At 37.6% G+C, this 24,625-nt stretch overlaps 1 protein-coding gene across 5 annotated transcripts in view; it reads right to left on the bottom strand.

Annotated features, from left to right (window-relative positions):
* LOC150077345 (C2 domain-containing protein 5) overlaps positions 1–24,625 on the bottom strand; it is a 992,151-nt gene that overhangs the window by 403,882 nt on the left and 563,644 nt on the right. For all 5 annotated transcript variants that reach the window (XM_090386765.1, XM_090386767.1, XM_090386764.1 and 2 more), the window contains exons 17-18: positions 12,982–13,039; positions 160–213 (exon numbers count right to left, since the gene is read on the bottom strand). In XM_090386765.1, the coding sequence (XP_090242891.1) occupies positions 160–213; positions 12,982–13,039 (112 nt within the window). The remainder of the gene's footprint in view (positions 1–159; positions 214–12,981; positions 13,040–24,625) is intronic.

The following is a 24,625-nucleotide window of genomic DNA, read 5'->3' as shown; positions in this document are numbered from 1 at the left end:
AGAGTGTCAAGGAGACTACTTCAAAGGAGATCCATCCAATGGATCTCCTTTGATATGCTAGCGGTTCAAGTCCCTTGAATTATTTTTGCCCATACCTCAATATAATCCCTTAATCTCCTAATTTTAGAACTAATATATCAGACTATTCTGATTACTTACTTTTAGCTTGTTAACAAGTTGCCCATGAAGTTCATACTCTAAAAATGGAAGACTCTGGAAAAATAAATGCTCAACAATTAATATCATAATATTAAAAATAATAAAGACTAAATAAATTACTATATGCTTTCGGTATATTCCAAATTAGTTTTAATTAGCATTAGCATTAATAGAGGCATTCAATGCAAGAAAGCAAGCTTATGCAGCATCAGCCAAAAAAAAAAATAATAAATAAATAAATAAAAAATAACCACTTCCACTTCACCCCTCTGTTTGTTCAAAATACCTGTCCAACTGAGCCTTAAACTTATTTAGGCTATCAACTTCCACGACAAGGGATGAAATTCTATTCCACCAACCAACCACCCACTGGCTAAAGGCAAATTTCCGCACGTCTATCCTACATCTGTCTTTTCTCAATTTGAATTTATGCCCTCTCAGGTGATTATTCTGAGCAAGAGGAAGAATCCCATCAGCACTGAGCATGCTCAAACCATTCAAGGCTTTATACACCTCTATCAGATCACCTCGCTGGTGCCTAGTCCCCAGACACTGTAATTTGCAAAACTTAAGCCTTTCTTCGTAAGAGCACCCCTTTGTTCCATTCACTAATCTTGTTGCCCTTCTCTGTACTCGTTCCAGCATCTCCACATCCTTCTTGAAATGAGGCCTCCAGACCTGTATACAGTCTCTAGGTGTGGCCTGACCATTGCCTTATACAAGGGAATAATCACCTCCTTATCCCTGCTAGAAAAATTCCTATATATCATCGACAATACACCATGAGCTACTCTTGCAGCCCATCTGCACTGCTCAGAGAACTTCATATCTGCCTGTACAACCACCCCCAGGTCCCTTTCATTCTCTACCACTGTCAGTGTAGTACCACAGAGTTGATATGTTGCTCTGGGGTTGTTGTTTCCCATATGTAGTACTTTACATTTGTCAATGTTAAACTCCATTTGCCACCTCTCAGCCCATCTGCTCAACCTTTCCAGATCCTGTTGCAGTAGCATAGTGTCAGTAGTGTCCTTGACAACCCTGCCAACCTTCGTATCGTCTGCAAACTTGGACATTAAGCTTGATATACCATCATCAATATCATTTATAAATACAGAAAACAATAATGGACCCAATACTGAACCCTGAGGGACTCCACTAATAACATTATTCCACGATGAGCAGTGTCCATTGATTACCACTCTCTATCTTCTTCCCCTCAACCACCCCTTTATCCATAGCAGCAATTTGCCTCCAATGCCACACTGCTCCAATTTGTGCAGCAGTTTTCCATGTGCAACAGTATCAAAAGCCTTTCTAAGATCCAAGTATATAATATCAAAGTTATTCCCTGCATCCAGTTCTTTTGTGACTGCATCACAGTATCCAATCAAATTGGACAGGCAAGACTTCCCCTTAACAAAACCATGCTGTGTCTGAGCTATAACTGAAGTCTTGTCTAGATGATCCTGCAGTGCTTCTTTAACCAGTCTTAATTTGAGGTATCATTATTATTAGCCTATCTCTGCAAAAGTTTGTAATTAGTATTAGCAATACGATGAAAAGAAGAAAAAGCTTATGTTACATTAATTTTATTAAAATCTACCTACAGTATGTCTTCTTTCATTTCTTCAAGTATTTATTCAATTCCTTTTTAAATTTATATAAGCTTACTACTTCAAAATAAGCGGAAGCTGATTTGGTATATATTTAGTCTTTAGTCAAAATCAATTTTTTTATATCTAATTTACAATTAATCTTTTTTAATTTATAACTGTTTTCACTGGAATTTGACTGTGAGATTGCTAGCATTTAATTTATTTAACCCTCTTAATGTCTTAAATTACTATGCCGATTCTCAATGTGTAAATACTGTTTGTTTCTTCAGTCATCAAAAATAATTTAAGTGGATTGCATCAGGAAGTAGTCCATGTTGATTCACTAAGTGGTACAAAGTATAAATCTTTACTTGTTTTATTTCATTCAATTTTATGCATGCATAGTATAACAGTGATTAAATTAGTATTAACTGATTTTGTAATCATATAATAATTATAAAAGCAGCAGAGGTAGAATAAATTCTTTTACTATTTTCAACTATGCTATTGGGACCTGCAGTAATATGGAAGTATCAGGGGAGTGTCTGGACTGCTGGGAGCAGTTCTACAGTTCATGGAGCCCCAGGTGTGAGAATTAATGTTAGGGTAAAGTACAGCATGCAGCAGTTGTCCTTGCATGGATGGAAGTCACCCTTTGTTGGGATTTGAGGCCGCTTTTCAGTCCAAGGCTCAGGTGCATTGTCCATTGCATCTCTCAGTGACTGGGCTTTGGCTAAAGGCTCTCATGAAATAATACAGTTTGTGCTATAACTGTATATATTTGTGCTATAATAATAATAATAATTCAAGGGTAATAATTATATTAAAAGCATTAATACATAATACAATTAAAACCAAGTCGGGGAAATATTACCAAGAAAACAGACGAAGATCTGTTTACATCACAGATACATTCCTCAGGTTATAATAAACTGAAAGTATGACTAATAACATAACCCCACTCAAATTGATAACTAACATAAATAGACCAGCGGAATTACTTAACAAGTACAGGTCACTGTTGAAAAAAAGCCGTGAAGTAGGGTTGCATTTGAAAGTGTCTGCAATTCTGCCCAGACACGATAGGAGGGAGTATATGATGAGAGCCTTGTCTATCAATTCGGCCCTGGAAAGATTGTGCAAGGCTCAAGGGGTAAAATTTTTTTCAGCCTGGAATGTACTTGTTAACAGGAGAGATTGCTTTTACAGGGATGGGATACACTTAAATAGAAAGGGTGCAAGAATATTTGCTGATGCTATCGAGGCAGTGTTAGGTGGGTCGGAAAACTGCTAGCTTGGGGGGAGACAAAGACTAATGGATTAACAGTAGCCACTGGCAGAGGTGAAAGAGATTCTTGCGCTGCTTCTATTGGAATGAGCAGAAGCCTGAAAAACAAGATGCAGGATATTTCAGAGACTGCTGGAAGTCATTGCGGTACAAGTAAACACATGGGTTGTGTTAGGGTAGCTAAGAATAGAAACAGGTGCATGTATACTTGCGTGTACACCAATGCTAGGAGTGTAGTAAAAAATTTGATGAATTTGAGGTATTGCTCAAAACATCAAAGGCAGATATTGTTGGGATATCAGAGACGTGGTGTCACACAGATATAAGGAATGCAGAACTGGAATTTGGGGAGTACAATGTGTATAGAAAGGATAGACAGGACAGGAGGGGAGGAGGGGTTATGCTATTAGTTAAAAAACACATAAAATCCAAGGAAGTGAAGCCAGTCGACATTGATGGACAGGGCAGTGTCGAGTCAGTTTGGTGTGACATAAGCATAGGTAAATCAAAATTGAGAGTAGGAGTGTGCTATAGGCCTAATGACTCTGATGAGTATAATAAGATACTGTACAGGGAAATAGAATGGGCCAGTAAATCAGAGAGTCTTATAATGGGGGATTTTAATTTCCCAGATATTGACTGGAATTTGTGGGTTGGTCACTCACACACTAGCAAGGCTTTTGTGGATTTATTGGATGATTGTTTTCTACACCAGCATGTTTGGGAGGCAACTAGAGGGAGTAATACTCTTGATCTGATTATCAGTAGTGATTCTTCATGCATTAGGAATCTGCAGGTAAAGGAACCACTGGGTGGCAGTGATCACAGTGTGCTGAAGTGGGATTTACTCAAGGAGGTAACTACCATCAGAGGTAAAGGGAAGGGTTTTTGCTTTCGTAAAGGCGACTATGATGGTCTGAGACAGTATTTAAATTCTATACAGTGGGACCAACTGATGATGTTACCAACAGCAAATTCAAAATGGGAAGCATTCAAGGAACTAATCTTGGAAGCTACCAGGCTTTACATACCAACCAAGAAATATTGTTCAAGGTTCAGGCCTAAATGGTTGTCAGATGAACTAATGAGACATATGGCAGAGAAAAAAAATGCATGGGATACATACAAATTAATGGGTGACATGGAAGCCTATGATAGATATAAGTTGGTCTGTAACCAAGTCACAAAGGAGATTAGGCAGGCAAAGGCAGATTATGAGAAATCCTTGGCAAAGGACGCAAAGAAAAACAGAAAAGAGTTCTTTACCTATTTAAACTCAAGAAGAAAAGGGAATTATCAGATTGGTCCACTGGATGTTGATGGTTCAACAGTTGAGGATCCAGCTCAGGCTAACAATCTAAATGAGTATTTTGCATCTACATTCACACATGAGGAGTTATTCAGGAAGGGGAGTGTCGTAGGTGAAGTAAACATTGGCAGTGAGCTAGATTATTTTCTAATAACTGAGAGGAAAGTGGAGGAGAAATTGTTGAGGATAAACATAAAAAAGGCACCCGGGGTGGATGGGATCTATCCAGTTATATTAAAGGAGGCAGCAAAGGAAGTAAGCAAACCCCTAGCCATAATTATGAGAGCTTCTTTGGACTCATGGGAGGTACCCATGGACTGGAGATGTGCAAATGTAACCCCAATTCACAAAGGAGGATCAAAGGCTGACACAAATAATTACAGACCTGTTAGTTTAACTTCGGTTCCTTGAGTACTGTATACAGGTCTGGAGGCCTCATTTCAAGAAGGATGTAGAGCTGCTGGAACGAGTACAGAGAAGGGCAACAAGATTAGTGAATGGAACAAAGGGCACTGGTTAAAGAAGCACTGCAGGATCATCTGGACAAGAATTCAGTTATAGCTCAGACACAGCATGGTTTTGTTAAGGGCAGGTCTTGTCTGACCAATTTGATTGGATACTATGATGTAGTCACAAAAGAACTGGATGCAGGGAATAACTTTGATATTATATATTTCGATCTTAGAAAGGCTTTTGATACTGTTGCACATGGAAGACTGCTGCACAAATTGGAGAAGTGTGGCATTGGAGGCAAATTGCTGCTATGGATAAAGGGATGGTTGAGTGGCAGAAGACAGAGAGTGGTAATCAATGGACACTGCTCAACGTGGACTAATGTTATTAGTGGAGTTCCTCAGGGTTCAGTGTTGGGTCCATTGTTGTTTTCTGTATTTATAAATGATATTGATGATGGTGTATTAGGCTTAATGTCCAAGTTTGCAGACGATACCAAGGTTGGCAGGGTTGTTAAGGACACTACTGATACTATGCTGCTGCAACAGGATCTGGAAGGTTGAGCAGATGGGCTGAGAGGTGGCAAATGAAGTTTAACATTGACAAATGTAAAGTACTACATATGGGAAACAGTAACCCCAGATCAACGTATCAACTCTGTGGTACTACGCTGACAGTGGTAGAGAATGAAAAAGACCTGGGGGTAATTGTGCAGGCAGATATGAAGTTCTCTGAGCAGTGCAGACGAGCTGTAAGAGTAGCTCATGGTGTCTTGTCAATGATATACAGGAATATTTCTAGCAGGGACAGGGATGTGATTATTCCCTTGTATAAGGCATTGGTCAGGCCACACCTTGAGTACTGTATACAGGTCTGGAGGCCTCATTTCAAGAAGGATGTAGAGCTGCTGGAACGAGTACAGAGAAGGGCAACAAGATTAGTGAATGGAACAAAGGGTTGCTCTTACGAAGAAAGGCTTAAGTTTTGAAAATTACAGAGCCTGGAGACCAGGCATCGGCGAGGTGATCTGATAGAGGTGTATAAGGCTTTGAATGGCTTGAGCATGCTCAATGCCGATGGGATTCTTCCTCTTGCTCAGAATAATCACCTGAGAGGGCATAAATTCAAATTGAGGAAGGACGGATGTCGGATAGATGTGCGGAAATTTGCCTTTAGCCAGCGGGCAGTTGGTTTGTGGAATAGACTCCCATTGCTTGTTGTTGAAGTTGATAGCCTAAACAAATTTAAGGCTCAGCTGGACAGGTATTTCGAACGAACGGAGGGGTGAAATGGGAGTAGTGGTTTTTTTTTTGTTTTTTTTTTGGCTGATGCTGAATAAGCTTGCTTTCTTGCATCATATGCCTCTACTAATGCCAAATACTCAATTTTACTGAAAAACTGATTTTCAGTTTTCCATGATTTTAAGTTTATAGTCCAGTTATAAGACTAATTTTTGGATAATATTTATTTATTACATAATTTTTAAAGAAAATGATACATATAATTCATTATAAAAAAATTTAAATGTTTACCAAAAACAATATAATTGGATGTTACTTTAAGTGCTTTAAGTTGGTGGCTTAGTTTAAGTACAGGTTGGAGGTTTTCCCAAGAATTACATGATAGAATTCTGATAGAATTCTGAAAGCACCAAGTGAAAGTCTCAAGGCACTGTGTTGAATTGGATCAAGCCAGTGCAATGCACTCAGTCTGGCTGAATCACAGATGGGAGCTCCATAATCAAGACAGGATCTGATTAATGCCCGATATAGCCGAAGCAGAGATGTACGATCTGCGCCCCATGTTTGGGAGGATAAAGCTCTGAGTATATTTAACTTTTTTAGACAGGAAGTATGTACATTTTTTATGTGGTCTATAAAATTTAACTTATTATCAAGTGTTAATCCTAGAAATCTGATGCTATTAGTGACCGGGATGGAGATATTATAAATTTGAAGTTCAGGATCCGGATGAAGTTTGCGCTGTCTACAAAAATGGATGGCAACTGTTTTCTGCTGCGAGAGTCGATAGCCATTGAGGCTGGCCCACTGTTGTATTTTATTAAGTGATATCTGGAGCTGCCGTTCAATAGACCTCATGTTTTGGGAATGGCAGGAGATGGAAAGATCATCTGCATAAAGGTAGGTCTCAACTGTATTTGGAAGCTGATTGGTGATGGAATCTATTCTAAGAGCAAACAAAGTGGCACTCAGTACTGATCCTTGTGGTACTCCTTCTTCCTGTGTAAACGTTTTGGAGAGGGCATGTTGGTACCGAACTTGAAACGATCTAGTACGCAGGAAGTTCTGTACAAATATAGGAAGGTTGCCTCGCAGACCAAGAGAGTAAAGATCACTAAGTATGCCATGCCGCCAGGTAGTGTCAAAAGCCTTCTCGATATCTATTGAAACCATTACAAGATGTTCATGTTTAACAAAGGCATTTCGAATGGCGAATTCAGCCTTGACCATAAGATCTAAGCACGACCTATTTTTACGAAAGCCATATTGTCTATGGCTCATTAGATGTTGTGACTCAATGATCCATACGAGTCTTCTGTGGACAATTTTTTCAAGGATTTTGCTCAGGCAGCTTGATAGAGAGATCGGTCTAGAGCTATAGGGGCTAGTTGGATCTTTCCCAGGTTTTAGGAATGCCAAAACAGTAGAGTGATGCCAAGAAGTTGGAAAAACGTTTTCGAAAAATATACGATTGTAAAAAACCAGAAGCAGGCTTAAAGCTTTGTCACCAAGATGTTGAAGCATGACATAATAAATCCCATCTGGCCCGGCAGCACCATTGTGGGCTGTTCTAATGGCATGCAGAAGTTCAGAGTGTTGCAGAGGTTTGTTATATGGAAGAGTATGTGCGGTTTGAAATTTTATGGCATGCTTTTCTCTAGTGTTTTTAATTCGTTGGAATGATGTAGAATATGCTGATGCCGCTGATATTTCAGCAAAAGTATTGCCCAAAGCATTAGCAATACCTAAGGAACTGGATAGATCTTGCCCTTTCCAGGAGGGGATTGGAGAAGGTATAGTAGGAAACTTACCAGATAACTGTCTAATTTTTTTCCATATAGTTTTCGGATCAGTGTTTCTGTTAAAGGTCGATGAAAAACGGGTCCAGGATTCTTTCTTAGCTTGCCTTTGTACAAATCGTGCTTTTGCTCTTAGCTTCTTATAATTAATGAGATTGTTTGTGGTTGGACATTGCCGAAATAAATTCCAGGCTTTGATTTTTGCTTTCTTTGCTTTTGTGCATTCGTCATTCCACCAGTAATTATAATGCTTGCGACCGGGGGGGGGGGGATTTGATAATGGAATTGTGTCCTTGGCCACTTTTAAGAGATGTGATGTGATGTAATCTGTTACATTATCAATATTCTGGAGCTGGATTTTTTCCTCGTTAAGAGAGATTGATGATCGAAATTTTGCCCAGTTTGCACGAACAAATTTCCATTTCCTGCGGAGTTTGTTTGAAGGAGACTGTGATATTAAAAAATTGCATATGACTGGAAGGTGGTCACTGCCCATAGGATCATTTAAAACATACCACTCTATGATTGGGAGGAGTATTGGAGAACAAATTGAGAGATCTATTGCTGAGGTGTGTCCAGTTGAGAGTTGAATGTGAGTGTGCGCACCAGTATTGAGTAAGGTGAGGTTTTGTGACTCTAGAAAGCTTTCAACGAGTCGACCACGTGTGTCTAGTTTAGGATCGCCCCATAAGGGGTGGTGTCCATTAAAATCCAATAAAATACAGAGAGGTGGAGGTATTTGTATGAGGAGATCTTCAAGATCTTTTAAACAGTAAGTATGGTTTGGTGGTAGGTATATTGAGACAAGTGTTATTGAAATATGGAGAGTTATATGAACAGCAACAGCTTCTATTTCAGTTTGAAGTGGAATATGTTTAGTTGGGATCTTTGAATTTATTAGGATTGCTACACCACCATGGGCAGCATTTGCTGTATTACGATCTCTTCGATAAAGACAATAGCTCTTTATTGAAGGAGAAATTTGCGAGGTTAGGTAAGTTTCCTGAAGACAAAGGGCAACTGGAGAATATCGGTTAATTAGATCACAGATATCATCTGTGTTGCAACGAAAGCCTCTGCAATTACATTGTAAAATACAAGGCATTATTTGTGTTTGATTGATGGAGATGTATCTGACTGCTTTTTGAAGATTACTGGCTTATGACGTTCTAATTTAGATTTATCTTTTTTGGAGAAAACGGGCCGACCTGTGTCCATTCCTTCTTCTGCATGGATTTCTAGAAGGGGATCTTCCTGTATGGATGTGCCATCTGTGTCCATGGTTGTATCTTGAAAATTTTTCACTACATTTGTGTTTGAACTATGAGATATGGTATCTATGACTGGCGCAGGAGATGCCACTGGTATTGTCAGAGGAGTATTATTTGCCTGGTCAGAGAACTTGGATTGTTGCTTAGAAAGAACATTTCTAGCCCAGTCAGAAATTGATTTGTTAGTGGGAACTGTTACATCAGTTTGAGTGGAGACTGTCTGAAATTTTTTTACAGCATTGGCACAGGTCATATTTTTGGTTATAGTAGGAGCGACTAATTTTCTCGCTTCTGGGTAACTTACTTTGTTCTCAACCTTGTATTTTACTATTTTTTTCTCGGTTTTCCACTTTTCACATGTCTTCGAATATGCAGGATGGTCACCTTTGCAATTTGGGCAGGTCATTTTTTTAGCTGTACAGTTACTTTGTATGTGATCTGAGGATCCACAATTAGGGCAGACAGGAACTCCTCTGCATACAGTTTGTGAGTGGCCATACTTCTGGCATTTGTAACACCTTAAAGGGTTTGGAATATAAGGGCAGATGCGGCAAAGTAAATAACCTGCTTTTACAGAGGAGGGTAAGTTAGGTGTATTGAAGGTGAGAATAATATTTCTGGTAGGTGTCAGTTGATTATCTTTTTTAGTCATTATTCTTTTTGCTTCAATTACATGTTGACCCTGCAGTTCTTGGGTTATTTCTTCCTCGGTGAGGTTTAATAGGTCCCAACTTGATATGACACCCTTAGATGAATTTAGGGTTGTGTGTGGAGATATTTTAACTGGAATGCCAGCAAAGCTTGTAAGTTGTAACAGCTTCTCGGAATGTCTGTGGTTGGTGGTTTCTACTAGTAAGTCTCCTGATTGCAGTCTCTTCACCGTCTTGGGAGATCCTGCAATACCCTCCAGATGTTTTTTGTATGACAAACGGAGACAATTTATTCATGGGCTGACTAGTAAGGGAGTGGATGATTAAGAACGACGGGCAAGGTTGCTCCATCCGATCAGTCTTTTGTCTCTTTGGATTATCGTTCTCAATATCCTGATGGTCTGTGTTATCCATGATTGCTCCTTTTAGCCCTTGGCAAGTGGACTTACTTGCCAAGATTTCCGGCCCCGCCACGGGGAGGCAGGAGCAGTGCCGCTAGGAGGCCAAGCGGTTAAAGTGTTAGTTGATTAGTGACCAAAAAAATGAATAAAAAGAAAGGTGGTTTTCCTTTCTCTGTTCTAACTTGTGGCTTTTCAAGTGTAGAACGATTTTAAAAAAATAAGGCTTTTGATAAATGTATAAACTTAAAAATAACTTTAATCGCCTTTGAAGAGCACTTTATAATCTCACAAATATCGCTTGGCCTCGAAATACGCTTGGCACCCGGGGCCACAGCACATGTTTGGACTGGTTTGAGAGAGAGCAGCAATTATAAAGCTAATTCAGAAGAACGGTGTCCATGGCAGTATCTACAGAAAAGCCATACAACAGAAACAGAACATCTATGAGACAGAGAGTGGAGAGACTTTGTTAGAATATTTCAGAGTTTTTCAGCAATTTTAAATCTAACAGCCATCTTCAATGGAGTCTAGAAGCCCCAGAGAAGTTTTAGAGGCACAACCCCAGATGCGGGAACAATATTCCACGGCAGATCTGATTTGAGATTTGTATGGAGTGAGTAGCTGTTTGGAAGACAAAACCCAGTGTTTTTAGATGCAGAAGAAGCAATATTTGTGATATGCTGATGCCAAGAGAGATTAAAAGTCAGGATAATCCCAAATAGAGATATGCGATCCTCTCTAGAAATTTGAGTGTCATTGAAGAAAAGCATAGGAGAAGAAGAATCCTTTTTCGAGATATAAGAGAGGACCGACGTTTAGAAGGATTAAAGTTAACTAAATTATCTTTTCCCCACAGACATAGAGATCAGCATTTAAGGAACTGGTAGGGGATATTTGAGAAGTTGAAGTTGTTTGTGCAGGGCAAAGCTTCTCAAACTGGAAAGTGGAATGAAATGTGTTATCATCAGCAAAACTAAGGACAAGATCTGAAGTCAATTGAAGAAGTATATTGTTGTCCCCTTGTTAAACAGTGGGTAGGTATGCAACCTGAGTGTAAGAGCTGGAAACGCAGTACGTAGTGATATGACTTGACACATCACAATTGAGATATAAACAAAAATTAGATACCTTAGTCATTGAAGCTGTCACTGACATTCTCCCAGGTATGTCAAGCTGGGCTTGAAACCTGGGAGTCAAAAGCACTAATGGAATTGATATTCAGGTGACATGCAAATCAAGTGGCCAAATTTCGGCAAAGTCCAATGTTCTGTGACTGTCAAATCTTGTTTGTTTGTTTGTTGTTTGGATTTTAGGAGCATTAGCAACTAAGGCCATATTGCTCCAGGATATGCGGTGGTCATTCCCAGACCTTTCCGCATCCTCCGTATTTGGTGGTGATGGGCTCGAACCCCGGTCTAATCAAGAAGCGTGTGCTACGCACTGCTGCTCCTTCCCACCTGGCTATGGAGGCGCCCGTCAAATCTTGTGCTTGCACCTTCACGATGGTGGGAACGTTAATAACCCTGGATATATCTCCCATGTGCTAGTCCTGTAATATAGCACCTAGTATATTGGAAGTGTCCACTCAGGTGTGAACTAAAACAGGGGTTGAGGTGCAGTGCCCACACCAGAAAAGACTGTTTTACCAGGCAATACTAGGTGGTAGATGACTCTCATCAACTGGTGTAATACCACCACTTTGTTTATTGAAGGCTTGTATTGGTGGACCCCCCCCCCATATCTTCCATCATGCAGTATGATTTGCAGGCAGCCACTAGATAGTACACTGAACCGAAACTATTGGTAACTCTCTAGGAGGCTTCGAGATCAGCAAGTATATAATCTCGCTGCCTCTACTCTGCTAGATGGTGACTGGAGAAATACTAGTAGTGTGTATGTGGGGGACTTTGCCAAGGCCAGGTAATGTAAAATAGCTGGCTATATTCTTGCCATGTGTATGCCATATCCAAACCTTTCATTACTTCACGCAACATGTCCTTCCTTCCTTTTCTTACTACTGAATACATTACAATGGTGGGCTTGGCACACCATTGTAATAGTATGGGCTTGGCACACCATTACAATGGTGTGCCAAGCCCATACTCACCAAATGTGAGGTTACTGAAGCAACTTGAGATGCTCTCCACATCTATCCATCTAGAACTGCTATCAATAATTGTACCAAAAGTTTCTGGTGGCTATTCTGGCTGGTTTGGAAAAATGTGAATTGGAAATACTGTAGTGTAAATAGTACTGGCAAAATTCCTTTATATCATTATACAAGAAAAAAAGTCCTGTGCACTATTCTTACAGTTACAAATTCAGTAATGTTCAGTACACTAAACCTCCAAGTTAATAATTTAACATAGGTTACTGTGACCACACTTTCACCTTAAAATTGTTTCCACCTCAAAAAATATATAAATAAAATAAAATAAAAGTGGTTAAGAAAGGATTTCTGTAGCCAATTCCTTCTGAAATCTATTCTTGAACCACTGCTATTATTTTTATTTATTTTGTATATTTTTTGATTTGGTAGTAATCCAAAAAAAAAGTTTCCATGAATAAAGCAGTGTTACTTATATAATAACTTTTTTACTGAACTTCATTTGGAAATATTAAAAAAAAAAAAAAAAAAAATTGTAATGCCAAGGCAAAAAGTTTGATCACTACTATTTCTAAGCATTTCTTCAAAATGAAAAGCCATCAACGATGAAAAGATCATTTAGCTGCAAATGACATAAAAAAAGCACCAGCCAATTAAACAATGTGAGCTCACACGCGCACACACAAAGATTCGGAAAATACCTACATCACTTATTTCTTTTGCATTTTGTTCACCCTTTCCATCTTTTTTCAAACGGCATACTCTACAGGAATTTTAAAAAATTTAATATAAATAAATAGATTTTAAACACAAAAAGTACAAATAAAAATTAAAATTCACAACATTATGTGATAAATTTTTAATATAAGAAAATAAAAATGATATAAGTATGAGAACAACTTTCATGTTAACAAAAATCAATGTTTCTATTATTTTAATGGTCATATCATATATTATGGCTTTTGTTATTTAAAAACAATAATTCTAATCCTAATTTTAGAATTAATGTGCTTCTCTCCCCCATGCAGTTTAGTTGTGTCTTTTTATATAAAGCAACAGGGTGATTCAGAATTCATGCAACCTGAGTTGTAAATGTTAATTCATCACTGACAGCTTCATATAATTTGATTTTGGCAAACTGTAACAATGGTGTCATTGATTGTCAGATAACTGTCGTTACTTAGCAGTACTGTTTTTCTTACAATCAGTGCAGCATGTCATTTTCCAGGAGAAATATCCAAAATTTTGAGACTGCCAAGAACCCCATATTCATATTTTTGGAGTTACTTGAAAGGTATAGTGTATGAAGTGTGCGTGACATTTGGGTCTGACTGTGTAGTAGGTTAAGATGTAGATTATGAGGTGAAATTAAAAAGACTGGGGAGTGACTTGTTGACATATGTTCAGTGACTCACCTAAATACAGAAATGTTATCGTTTGACAAGCAGGCAGTCTGAATTTGAGTGCATTGGACAGAAGTTAAGTGTCTTGTTGCCTTATAAAATAGATTAATTTATTGGGAAAGAAAATTTGCATTAATTTTTTTTTCAAATTAGGGAAAAAGTGCAAAAGCAACTCATGAAATGATAAAAACAGCTTTCAGAGAAGATGCTATGTGTAATTTGAAGACTTTGCTGCCAAAGATGCCCTCACTCTGGCTGCTCTCCAACTTCAAAACTCATGGATTCAATTACTCATCCTCTGATTATAAGTGACTGATGTTTAAACATTAATCACTTATGACTGATGATTATCTATGAATTGATAGTGAAATTGGTATTTCTTAAATAAATCAATTTTAACAAGGAATGTGAGAAAAAAAAAATGAAATATGGTTTAGTATTAGCCATACAGTGCAAGGAAGCCACATGATTTTGTTCCACCAGCAAAAAAGAGAGAGAGAGAGAGAGAAAGAATAACTATATAAGAAAATACAAAACAAATTGTGTTTTCTTCCTCCTCCTCATCATCATCATCATCATCATCATCAGCCATTTTCAATCCACTGCAGGATGAAGGCCTCTTCAGCAACTTTCCAGTTCCTTCTGTTTTGTGCAATGGCCATCCATTTACTACCCACAAACTCATGAATTTCATCATTCCATCTCCGCCGTTGTCTTCCAGGTTTTCTTCTAGCTCCCCTTGGGTACCATTCTGTTATTTTCTTAGTCCATCTGTCATCATGTCTTCGAGTTATGTGTCCTGCCCAAGACCATTTTAGTTCTTTAGTTTTCATAAGAATGTCCTTTACTTGAGTTTGCTGCCTAATCTGTATGTTTCTGTTCTTATCTAACAGTCTGATTCCCAATATAATTTGTTCCATTCTTTGCTCTGTAGTTCTCAGCTTCTCTTCCATTCTTTTGGTGAGTGCCCAAGTTTTACATCCATAAGTCATGGTGGGGAGTATACATTGGTTCATTATTTTACATTTCAGACAAACTGGGATATTGTTCTTCAATATGTGACTATATTTCCTGAATGCTATCCATCCAAAATTTATTCTTCTCTTGACTTCCATTCATTTATCATTATTACAGCTAATAACTTGTCCCAGATGAATATATGACTCCACCTTTCAATTCAATTACTGCTCCTTCAATCAGAAGCCTATGGCAGATATAAGCTAGTCTGTAATCAGGTGACAAAGGATGTTAGGCAGGCGAAGGCAGATTACGAGAAATCCTTGGCGAAAGATGCTAAGAAAAACAGCAAGGATTTCTTTACTTATATAAACTAAAAGGAAGGGGATGAATCTGATTGGTCCACTTGACATCGATGGTTCGACTGTTGATGATCCTGCTCAGATAGCAAACAAACTGAATGAGTATTTTGCATCTACATTCACACATGAGGAATTATTAAGGTTTGAAAATGGCAGAAGGTTATCAAATTGTAGCAGGATACTTAATGATTTTGGAATAACTGAAAGCAAAGTGGAGGAGAAATTGTTGAAGTTAAACATAAGAAAAGCACCTGGGGTGGATGGGATCTAGCCAGTTATATTAAAGGAGGCGGCAAAGCAACTAAGCAAATCCTTAGCCATAATTATGAGAGCGTCCTTGGACTCAGGGGAGGTTCCCATGGACTGGAGATGTGCAAATGTATCCCCAATTCACAAAGGGGGATCGAAGGGTGACACGATCAGTGATTACTTACAGACCAGTTAGTTTAACTTCTGTTCCAGGTAAAATAATGGAGTCACTGGTTAAAGATGCATTGCAGGATCATCTAGACAAGACTGCAGCAATAATTCAGACACAGCATGGGTTTGTTAAGGAAAAGTCTTGTCTTACAAATTTGATAGGATATTATGATGTGGTTACAAAGGAATTGGATGCAAAAAATAATTTTGATATCATATATTTGGATTTCAGGAAAGCTTTTGAGACTGTTGCGCATGGAAGACTATTGTACAAATTGGAGCAGAATGGTATTAAGGATAAGTTGCTACAATGGATAAAAGGATGGTTAAGTGGGAGAAGACAGAGGGTGGTAATCAATGGGTGCTGCTTTTCGTGGACTAATGTTATTAGTGGAGTCCCACAGGATTCAGTGTTAGGTCCACTGTTGTTTTGTATATTTATCAATGATATTGATGAAGGTATATCAGACTTAATGTCCAAGTTTGCAGATGATACAAAAGTGGGCAGGTTGTTAATGAAGTAATGGCAGTGTGCTACTGCAACAGTATCTAGATAATTTGGGCAGATGGGCTAAGAAGTGGCAAACAAGGTAGTTTAACCTTGACAAATGCCAAGTACTGTATATAGGTAGAAGTAACCCCAGGGAAATGTACCAATTGTGTGGTACTACACTTAAGGTGGTAGAAAATGAAAAAGACCTGGGAGTAATTGTGCAGTCAGATATGAAGTTTTCTGAGAGATGAAGACAGGCTGCCAGGGCAGGTCATGGGGTTTTGTCAATGATATATAGGAATTATGCTAGAAGGGAAAAGGAGGTGATTATCCCTCTGTATAAGGCAATGGTCAGGCCACGCCTTGAGTACTGCGTACAGGTCTGGTGGCCTCATTTTAGGAAGGATGTGTACAGAGAAGGGCAACAAGATTGTTGAGGGGAATGAAGGGATCCTCTTAAGTCAAGAGAGGCTTAAGTTCTGCAAATTGCAGTGGCTGGAGACTAGGCACCTGCGCGGTGATCTGATTGAGGTATATAAGGCCTTGAATGGGTTGAGCATGCTGAATTCTGATGGGATCCTTCCACTTGTTCAGATTACGAACCTAAGAGGGCATAAATTCAAATTAAGAAAAGACAGATGTAGAATAGATGTGCGGAAATTTGCCTTTAGCCAGAGGGTAGTTAATTGCTGGAACAAACTTCCATCTGTCGTTGTGGAAGTTGATAGGTTGAATAAATTTAAGGAGGAACCGGACAGGCATTTGGAGGCAATGGTGTGATTTTTTTTTTTTTTTTTGGCTGATGCTGCATAAGCTCATACACTTGCTTTCTTGCATCACATGCCACTACTACTACTACTACTACTATTATGTCAGTTTCTGTGGCATACTTTATCATCATTACTTTTGTTTTAGCCATATTCATCTTTAGTCCAAAATCCTTACTAACTGTGCATAACTGATTAAGATTTTCCTCTAATTCTTTGGGATTGTGGCTTATGACCACAATGTCATCTGCAAATCGTAAATGGTTTAGTACTCTCCGTTCACATTGACTCCTTTCTGCGACCGGTCTAATCTTCTGAAAGCTTCCTCAAGGGCAGCAGTAAACAGCTTCGGAGATATTGTGTCTCCTTGTCGAACTCCTTTCTCGATTTTAAATTTTCTACTATTTAAATTTCCTTTCCTATCCAGGAGGATATTTACCTATATGAGGATACCTGTGGAGGCAACTTCCAACAATCTAGTCTGACCCCTCTTTGCCTGTAATTTGAATTTATGGCTCCTAGGTCTGGAATTCCTTAGGACGGTGGAAATTCCACCCACTTTCATTTTACTAATCTCTCTCAGAGCCTTATAAACCTTAATCATGTCCCCTCTAAAGTGCCTGAATGCCAAGCTAAGTAGCCCATGCAATTGAAGTCTTTCCTCGTATGGTTACCCTTTTACTGATCTCATCATGCGAGATAACCATCTTTGGACCCTTTCAAGAAGCTCAATGTCTTTTTTCAGATGAAGTCTTCATAACTGGACACAATACAGGAACTCCCCGACTTAGTTAAGGGTTGTGTTCCGCAGAACGTTACGTAAGTCGGAATTTCCCCCATGCTTGTGCAGCACTCGCAACTGTGCTCGCTGAATTGATTGAATCAAAAAAGAAACATTCAACAACAAGTAAAACAGAATTATGTATTGTATTTATTCAATTTTTTATTTCATGCGCAGGAAAAATTACAAAAGTGCAATTTAAAAAAAATTTCAAAATTATAAAATTACAAAAAAAGAGAGGAGACAGGCATAATGCCAGTAAGTTTTACCCTCGAGCATTGTTGCCAGAATCGAAGTCTTCAGCTGATAAGTACACCATTGTGGAGGTTGAGGGCTGTGGAGATTTAGAAGGCTTCGGCTGCTCAACCTTACGAAAGAACATATTAATGGATGACTGGACGGTGGCTTTTTTCTTTTCATTGTAGATTTCTTTGTAGCAAGCAAGCATATCATTCATCCCCTCTGTTAACTTTTAAGAATCATTTGCCATCAGGATCCATCTTCTGAAACCTCACCATTGCACAATATCACAATTTCATGAAATGCCACTGCCAACTCTCTGGTGATGAAGCGTCTCGGCTCCTCATTTGGTTCATCTAGAGCTTCATCAGCATTTTCTTCTTTCAATATCGCTGCCTGCAAGTCAATAAGTTCTTTGTTTGACAATTCCTTCTCTTCTTTCTCTATTAACTCCTCCACATCTTTGGCATCAACCTCCAACTGAAGTAGCTCTGCAACCTATACAATCTTATCTGTAACCTCTTGATATGATTCGTCTTTTTCAAATCCTTCGAAGCCTTTTATGTGCTGTGGGCATATTTTCTTCCATGCGCTATTTAAACAACTTTTAGTAATTTCTGCCCAGGCCTTATTAATATGTTTAAGATGGGGTGGTAAATACCGTAAGATTTCCAAAGGTCTCTTAACGTAAAATTTTTCCCATCGTCTACTGCAGACAATGCCTGAGCAAATGTTGTACGTAAATAGTATGCTTTTTAAATTCAAAATAACACCCTGATCCATAGGTTGGATTAGTGAAGTCGTGTTTGGCGGTAGAAATATGACTCTCACGTTCGAATTGAAATCATCTAGATGTGTATGATGTCCAGGAGCATTATCTAACAGAAGCAAAATCTTGAAAGGAATGTTGTTGTCTTTACAATATTTTTCCACTTCACGAATGAAGCAGCATTTAAACCAAACCTCAAAGAGAGATACTGTTATGCTCTGTGGTTCTATCAGAAATGCACGGGTAGGTTTATCGATGTCCATAAATGCACGAGGATTTCCAGAATGATGTACAGGCAGTGGTTTTAATCTGTAATCTCCTTATCCATTAGCCCTAAGCAAGAGCATGGCCCTATCTTTTGACACCTTGAAACCTAGCATTGTATTTTCCTCTTTGGCAATGTATGTTCGATCTGGCATTTTTTCCAATAAAGAGCAGTCTCGTCAACATTAAAAATTTGCTGTGCTGAATAGCCACCTTCATCAATAATTGTTTTCAACACATTACAAAATTTTTCTGCAGCTGCAGAATCGGCACTGGCGAATTCACCACATACTTCAATGTTGTGGAAACCAGCAACAATGCTTGAACCTATTAAACCACCCGTTGCTTGCCACGAACTTGGCTTGGAGTTCGCCGTACTTATCCTTAATATCTTTATAAATACTTGTTGCTTTTCTTGGGGCACTGGCTTCTGAATCTGATTTTCCATCCATATTATTAACAGTTGTTCCATCTTCAATATAGCACCTGAACGCTGTTTTGTGATCACTGTTGATCTTAAGTGTGTTGATCCTTTGACATGTTCTTTTATACGGGCACTGTCCTTTAAAACAGTATTCACTGTTGAAGCAGTGAGACCTAATTCCCTTGCAATAGATGACAAATTTTGTCCTGCTTCGTAATTCTTAATCATTTTCATCTTCATTTCTAAATCAATTTTGTTTCATTTCCTGGCACTAACAACACTTACACTTTTCGTTGGCCGTTTTCTCTTCATCATTGCAATACGTAAATAGGAATGAAGAGAAGTTTCTGAAAATTTGTTTTTTATATGATTGAAGATTTCAGTGAAGGGGGAACACATTTCACCATAATAGCGTAAAAACCCACACAATTGCAGTTATCAGTATTATCGCAAATGCAATAAGATCGAGTTTACTACCCATTTATAATTAGATGCACTAACAGAAAATCCCAATAAACCAGAAAGTGCAAATTGTTTTGATTGTTTTATGGTCGTGATCTCCAGAAACATGCTTTAAAAAATATCACAAAGGCATTCAAAATTGATTCTTATAAGGGGAACATATGCTAACAATGAAAAGGTAGTGCAATTTCCATTATATGACCTTTTAGAGAGATAAATAGCTTAGTAATATTCATAGCTTAGTGAAATTTTCAACTTCCAAGGACTTGGAACGAATTACAAAAAAAAAAAAAAGTGTTATTGGGTTCACATTACGATATTTTCATGATACCTCCATTTATTCCAACGGGATGCAAAATACGGTTCCACGACTTTTTAAGTTTGCACCAGCCAGCAAAAACTTACGTAAAGTCGGGGAGTTCCTGTATTCCAAATGCAGTCTTACAATTGCCTTATACAGTGGTATTATAACCTTCATATCTCTACAGCAGGGGTGGCCAACAAGTCGATCGCAGCTTTAATTTCGGTTGATCACGACAAATTTTAAATATATACAGAAAAAAGCTCCCCAGGATCCTGAGCTGGATATCATCATTCTTCTCTTTCTTGGTGATTCCCATCTACTTTTGACTCTTGTTTTCTCTCTCAGGGTAATTCAGAAGGTTTTTCTTTTTTGCCTGTTGCAGCAGAAGCCTCAGGCTTCCTTGCACCATATGGCTAATAATAATAATAATAATAATAGATTATTATTAAGCGCCCCACTGCATACGATTATTACAAACCTGTTGAACCACGTGACTACTCTTGTCGCCATGCAGCCGCTAGGCTTGTCTAGGGAAAATTCACGCAGTTTGTTGTGGAGAGCATAGTGTACATGCAGAATTCTTATTTAGATTACTTAATATTAATAACTGGACAGTACTTATACATTAATTTGATTTAAAATGAATACTGCGAAAAAGAGTAAAATGTATCATTTTCATCAAGAGTGGGAACTAGAATACTTTTTTGTAATGATAAAAGAAAAATGTTGTTTGATTTGTAATTCTTCCATGGCTACATCCAAAAAAGGAAATTTAGAAAGGCACTCGAACGCACTCCATGGTAAATGCCAATCAGATTTTCTGCCTAATAGTGATCTTAGAAAAAATAAATTAAAAGAACTTAAATCCAGATTATTCGCACAAAAAAATTTCTTTGTGACCCTAATTTACAATCTAAAGCAGTAACTGTAGCATCATTTAAAGTGAGTCATCTTCTTTAAAAAAATTCAAACCATTTTCTGATGGTCAATTCATCAAAGACGCAATTTTAGAAATAACAGATTCTCTTTTTGAAAATTTTAAGAACAAAAATGAAATTAAAAGTGCTCTTCGAGATCTGCAATTATCTCGAAATACTGTGATGCGAAGCATTGAAAAAATGACTAAAAATGCGAGCGAACAATTGCGTGCTGATATTATTAATGGCTTGTCCTTTTCTTTACAACTGGATGAAACTACAGACATCAGTGATACAGCTCAATTGCTCGTTTTTATTCGTATGGATTTCGGTAAAAGAAAGAATAGAGGTCTTGATATATTTAACGCATTCAAAAATTTTATTGAAAAAAATTAAATGACCACTATTTAAACTCGTATCAATAACGACAGATGGAGCTTAAACAATGACGGGGCATCTTAACGGATTCATCGCATTGTGCCAAAAGGATGATGAATTCCCAGATATTTTTAGTTACCACTATATCATCCACCAAAAGATTAAATACTAAAAGTGTTATGGACATAGCTTTCAGAATCGTGATTTCCATCAGAGAACAATCTCTTCAAAGGAGTATTTTCAAAATGCAACTCGATGAAATGAACCAGATCTGATATTACACACAGATGGTGAAGTGGCTGAGTTGGAGTAAGTTTCTACAGAGATTTCGAAATTTGTTGAATGAAATTAAAAAAATTGTTGATCAAAGGGGAGATGATTATCAGCAGTTGCAAGATAAGGAATGGTTGTGTAATCTGGCTTTTTTTTGGCAGATTTTACCAGTAAATTAAGTAATCTGAATTTGGATTTACGAGGAAAAAATAAAAATGTGGGTGACACGATTAATAGTATTTATGCATATAATTATCAATTTTTGGCAATGGCTAAGGATCTAAAAGAAAAACAATTCGATCATTTTGCAAATATGCAAGGTCATTTGCAAAAACATCCTGTTTTTGAATGTAATAGTGAGAAATATGTTTCTGAAATAGAGAAAGTTGTGGATGATTTTAAAACCAGATTCGGTGATTTTAAAACAATTGAAGACATCGTTCAATATATTTCTTATCCATTTAATGTTGACTTAGCTATGAAACAAATTGCAGAAAAAATCACTGAGATTTTTCACATGGAGAAAATATTACTTGAAAATGAAATTATTACATTGCGAAACGATATCTTCCTAAAAGCCAGCTCATCAGAAAAAGACTTTTGGAAATACGTTTGCCAAGAAAAGTACCCAAATATATATATAAAAAAAAAAATATGCAGTGAACTTTTAAATTACTGTTTTGGTTCCACATATCTATGTGAATTGGCCTTTTTGTATTTGAAACAAAGACGAAAAATTGCTCTACTTTTACGGACTTGCATACAGAAGATTCTTTACGGTTGGCCTTATATTCCTCACATTATATACCGATTTTGAAAGCTTGGAAGATGACACAAACATCACATAAATTAAAAATTTAAATACGTATAAATTTAAAATAAGAATTTTGAATTGTATTTAATTGTTAAATTTATAAATAGCATTTTTCAATATGTGTTGATTATCTTTTTTAACCATGTGCAATGAAATTCTTGAGATGGTAGGTTGCGGCACATTTTGAAGAAAAAAAGTAGATCGCATCACAAATTAAGTTGGCCACCCCTGCTCTACAGGATATTGTTCAATAAACTATCGATAGGACACCATGGACTTTCCTGGACTAAGAAAACTTTGTATCTCTCTGTATCGTAACTCCTAGATACCTTTCTTCCTGTGTTGTTTTTAATTAAACCCCCACCAAGTGTATAAGTTACTTTTGGGTTGCTATTCCTCAAGTATAAGATCTTGAATTTTGCTGCATTAAAACATAGTTGCCACTTTTCTGATCATTCTTGAAGCCTGCTCAAGTCATCCTGTAAGAGCACTGTTTGGCACTGATTATGATTAATGACTCTCTCAATCTTTACATCTTCAGCAAATTTTCACATCATGCCCTTTATCCCTTTGTCAATATTGTATATAAAAATCAGAAACAATAGTCCAAGAACTAATCCTTGGGGAATCCCCCATATCTGATATTAAACCAATCTGAATAATATCGATTAATCACAACCCTCTGCTCTCTACTCTGAAGACACCCTACATGCTATCATAGAATATTTCCAGTAATCTCAACATGTTGCAGCTTATACAGTAACATTTCATGAAGGATTGAGTTAAAGAGTAATTGTGTCAAAATAGCCTACTAAGTTAGATAAGCATGGTTTTCTCTTAACAAAACTATGTTATGTTTTGTTAAGAGAATGCTTTCAGAATGCCATTTCTATCTAAATATCCCTGGACTGTAGTCTTAATATTGATTTTCCTTTAAGATATTTCCCTACCACTGAAGTCAGACTCTAGTCTGTTGTAACCAACTTCACTCCTAGAACCACTGTTATATATTGGTGATACATTGGCCCTTCTCCAGTCCAAAGGAATCTCTTCCAAGTTCAATGGCTCAACACACTCTCTGGCCATTTCCCTCAAAATTACTGGGTATATATACTGTCAACTCCAGGAACCTTACTTGCTTTTATGCACAAAAATTTTTCTAATAATTTCAAAACTAATTTCATATTATTCAGCTTCATTCGCACAGCATCTCCTCAGCACGAAAGGTGTTTCATCAGTAAAGCTCAATGCAAAATACTTATTCAATTCATCTGTAACATCACCTGGGTTATCTAATAATTTCCCCAAATGCAGTACACAAGGGTCTGATCCAATTCGTTTTCTTCTTCTTTATATTGTCGTATAAGAAAAATCCTTGGCCCCATTATTTGCTCTCTTAGTGAGTTCTTTTTCATATTCTGCCTTGACCTCCCTAACCCACATAAGATTAGAGAGGCCAAGTTTGTCTGTACAAATACAGATCAACTTGTTGTAAACTTCAGTACTTCTCCTTGCTCTGTACCTTTCCTATGCTATATATGCTATATTTTCTTAATGGTATATTATGTTTTCGTGGCTTCTGTGATTTTTGCTTTAAATTTTTCCATAATTCTACTGTATTCACCTTCATCCTGCAACAATCAAACATCTTTTGGAGAAGGTTAAGAAATTTATAATGGCTATAGTGAGAATCACAAAATCTGCTTGAGAAATCTGCTTGGTAATAAGATGCTCATGCTCTATTACAAAGGTGTGTTTCTTTCAGTTGTCACTTATGGATCTCTTATGTGGTTTAAGCATGCTAAACTGTAAAATTTCAACTTAAACTACTCTCTTCAGCACTCAATGCTGCTTTGTGTGCTATGTGCCTGCAGAACAGTTTCTGCAGATGCCCTACAAATGATAGCTGGGACTTAGCAATTAGATCTTAATGTTATATTCAGATCGTTTTGTTATCATCTTATGCATGCAGTGGCAATAGCTTCTGCTGGTATTATTCCAAACTCTTTAAATGATATAAAGCAGGAAAAATGTCATATCTGGTCGGAACTTGTCAACATCTGGCAAGACCAATGGAACATGTCATTCAAGGGTAGAATCAAAAGGGTAGAATCATATGTTTCTCATATACATTGATAAGGTGCTGTTTGCTTCTGATCAACAAATTTTGCCTTAATTCTCTCCTCAATATCTACACATCCTTTCTAATCACTAGGCATGGTTCCATCAAATCAGAACTTGTTCAACTGGGTTTAGAAACTACCAACAAATGCTTCTGTCAATAGCAGGAGCACTGGATACATATTGTCTTCCATTGCCCT

Source organism: Mastigoproctus giganteus, chromosome 12 (genome assembly GCF_048544385.1).
Source record: "Mastigoproctus giganteus isolate SK-2022 chromosome 12, ASM4854438v1, whole genome shotgun sequence".
In the NCBI taxonomy this organism is placed as follows: domain Eukaryota; kingdom Metazoa; phylum Arthropoda; class Arachnida; order Uropygi; family Thelyphonidae; genus Mastigoproctus; species Mastigoproctus giganteus.
The sequence above is the reverse complement of the archived record's forward strand: the minus strand, read 5'-3'. Positions and strand labels throughout refer to the sequence as shown.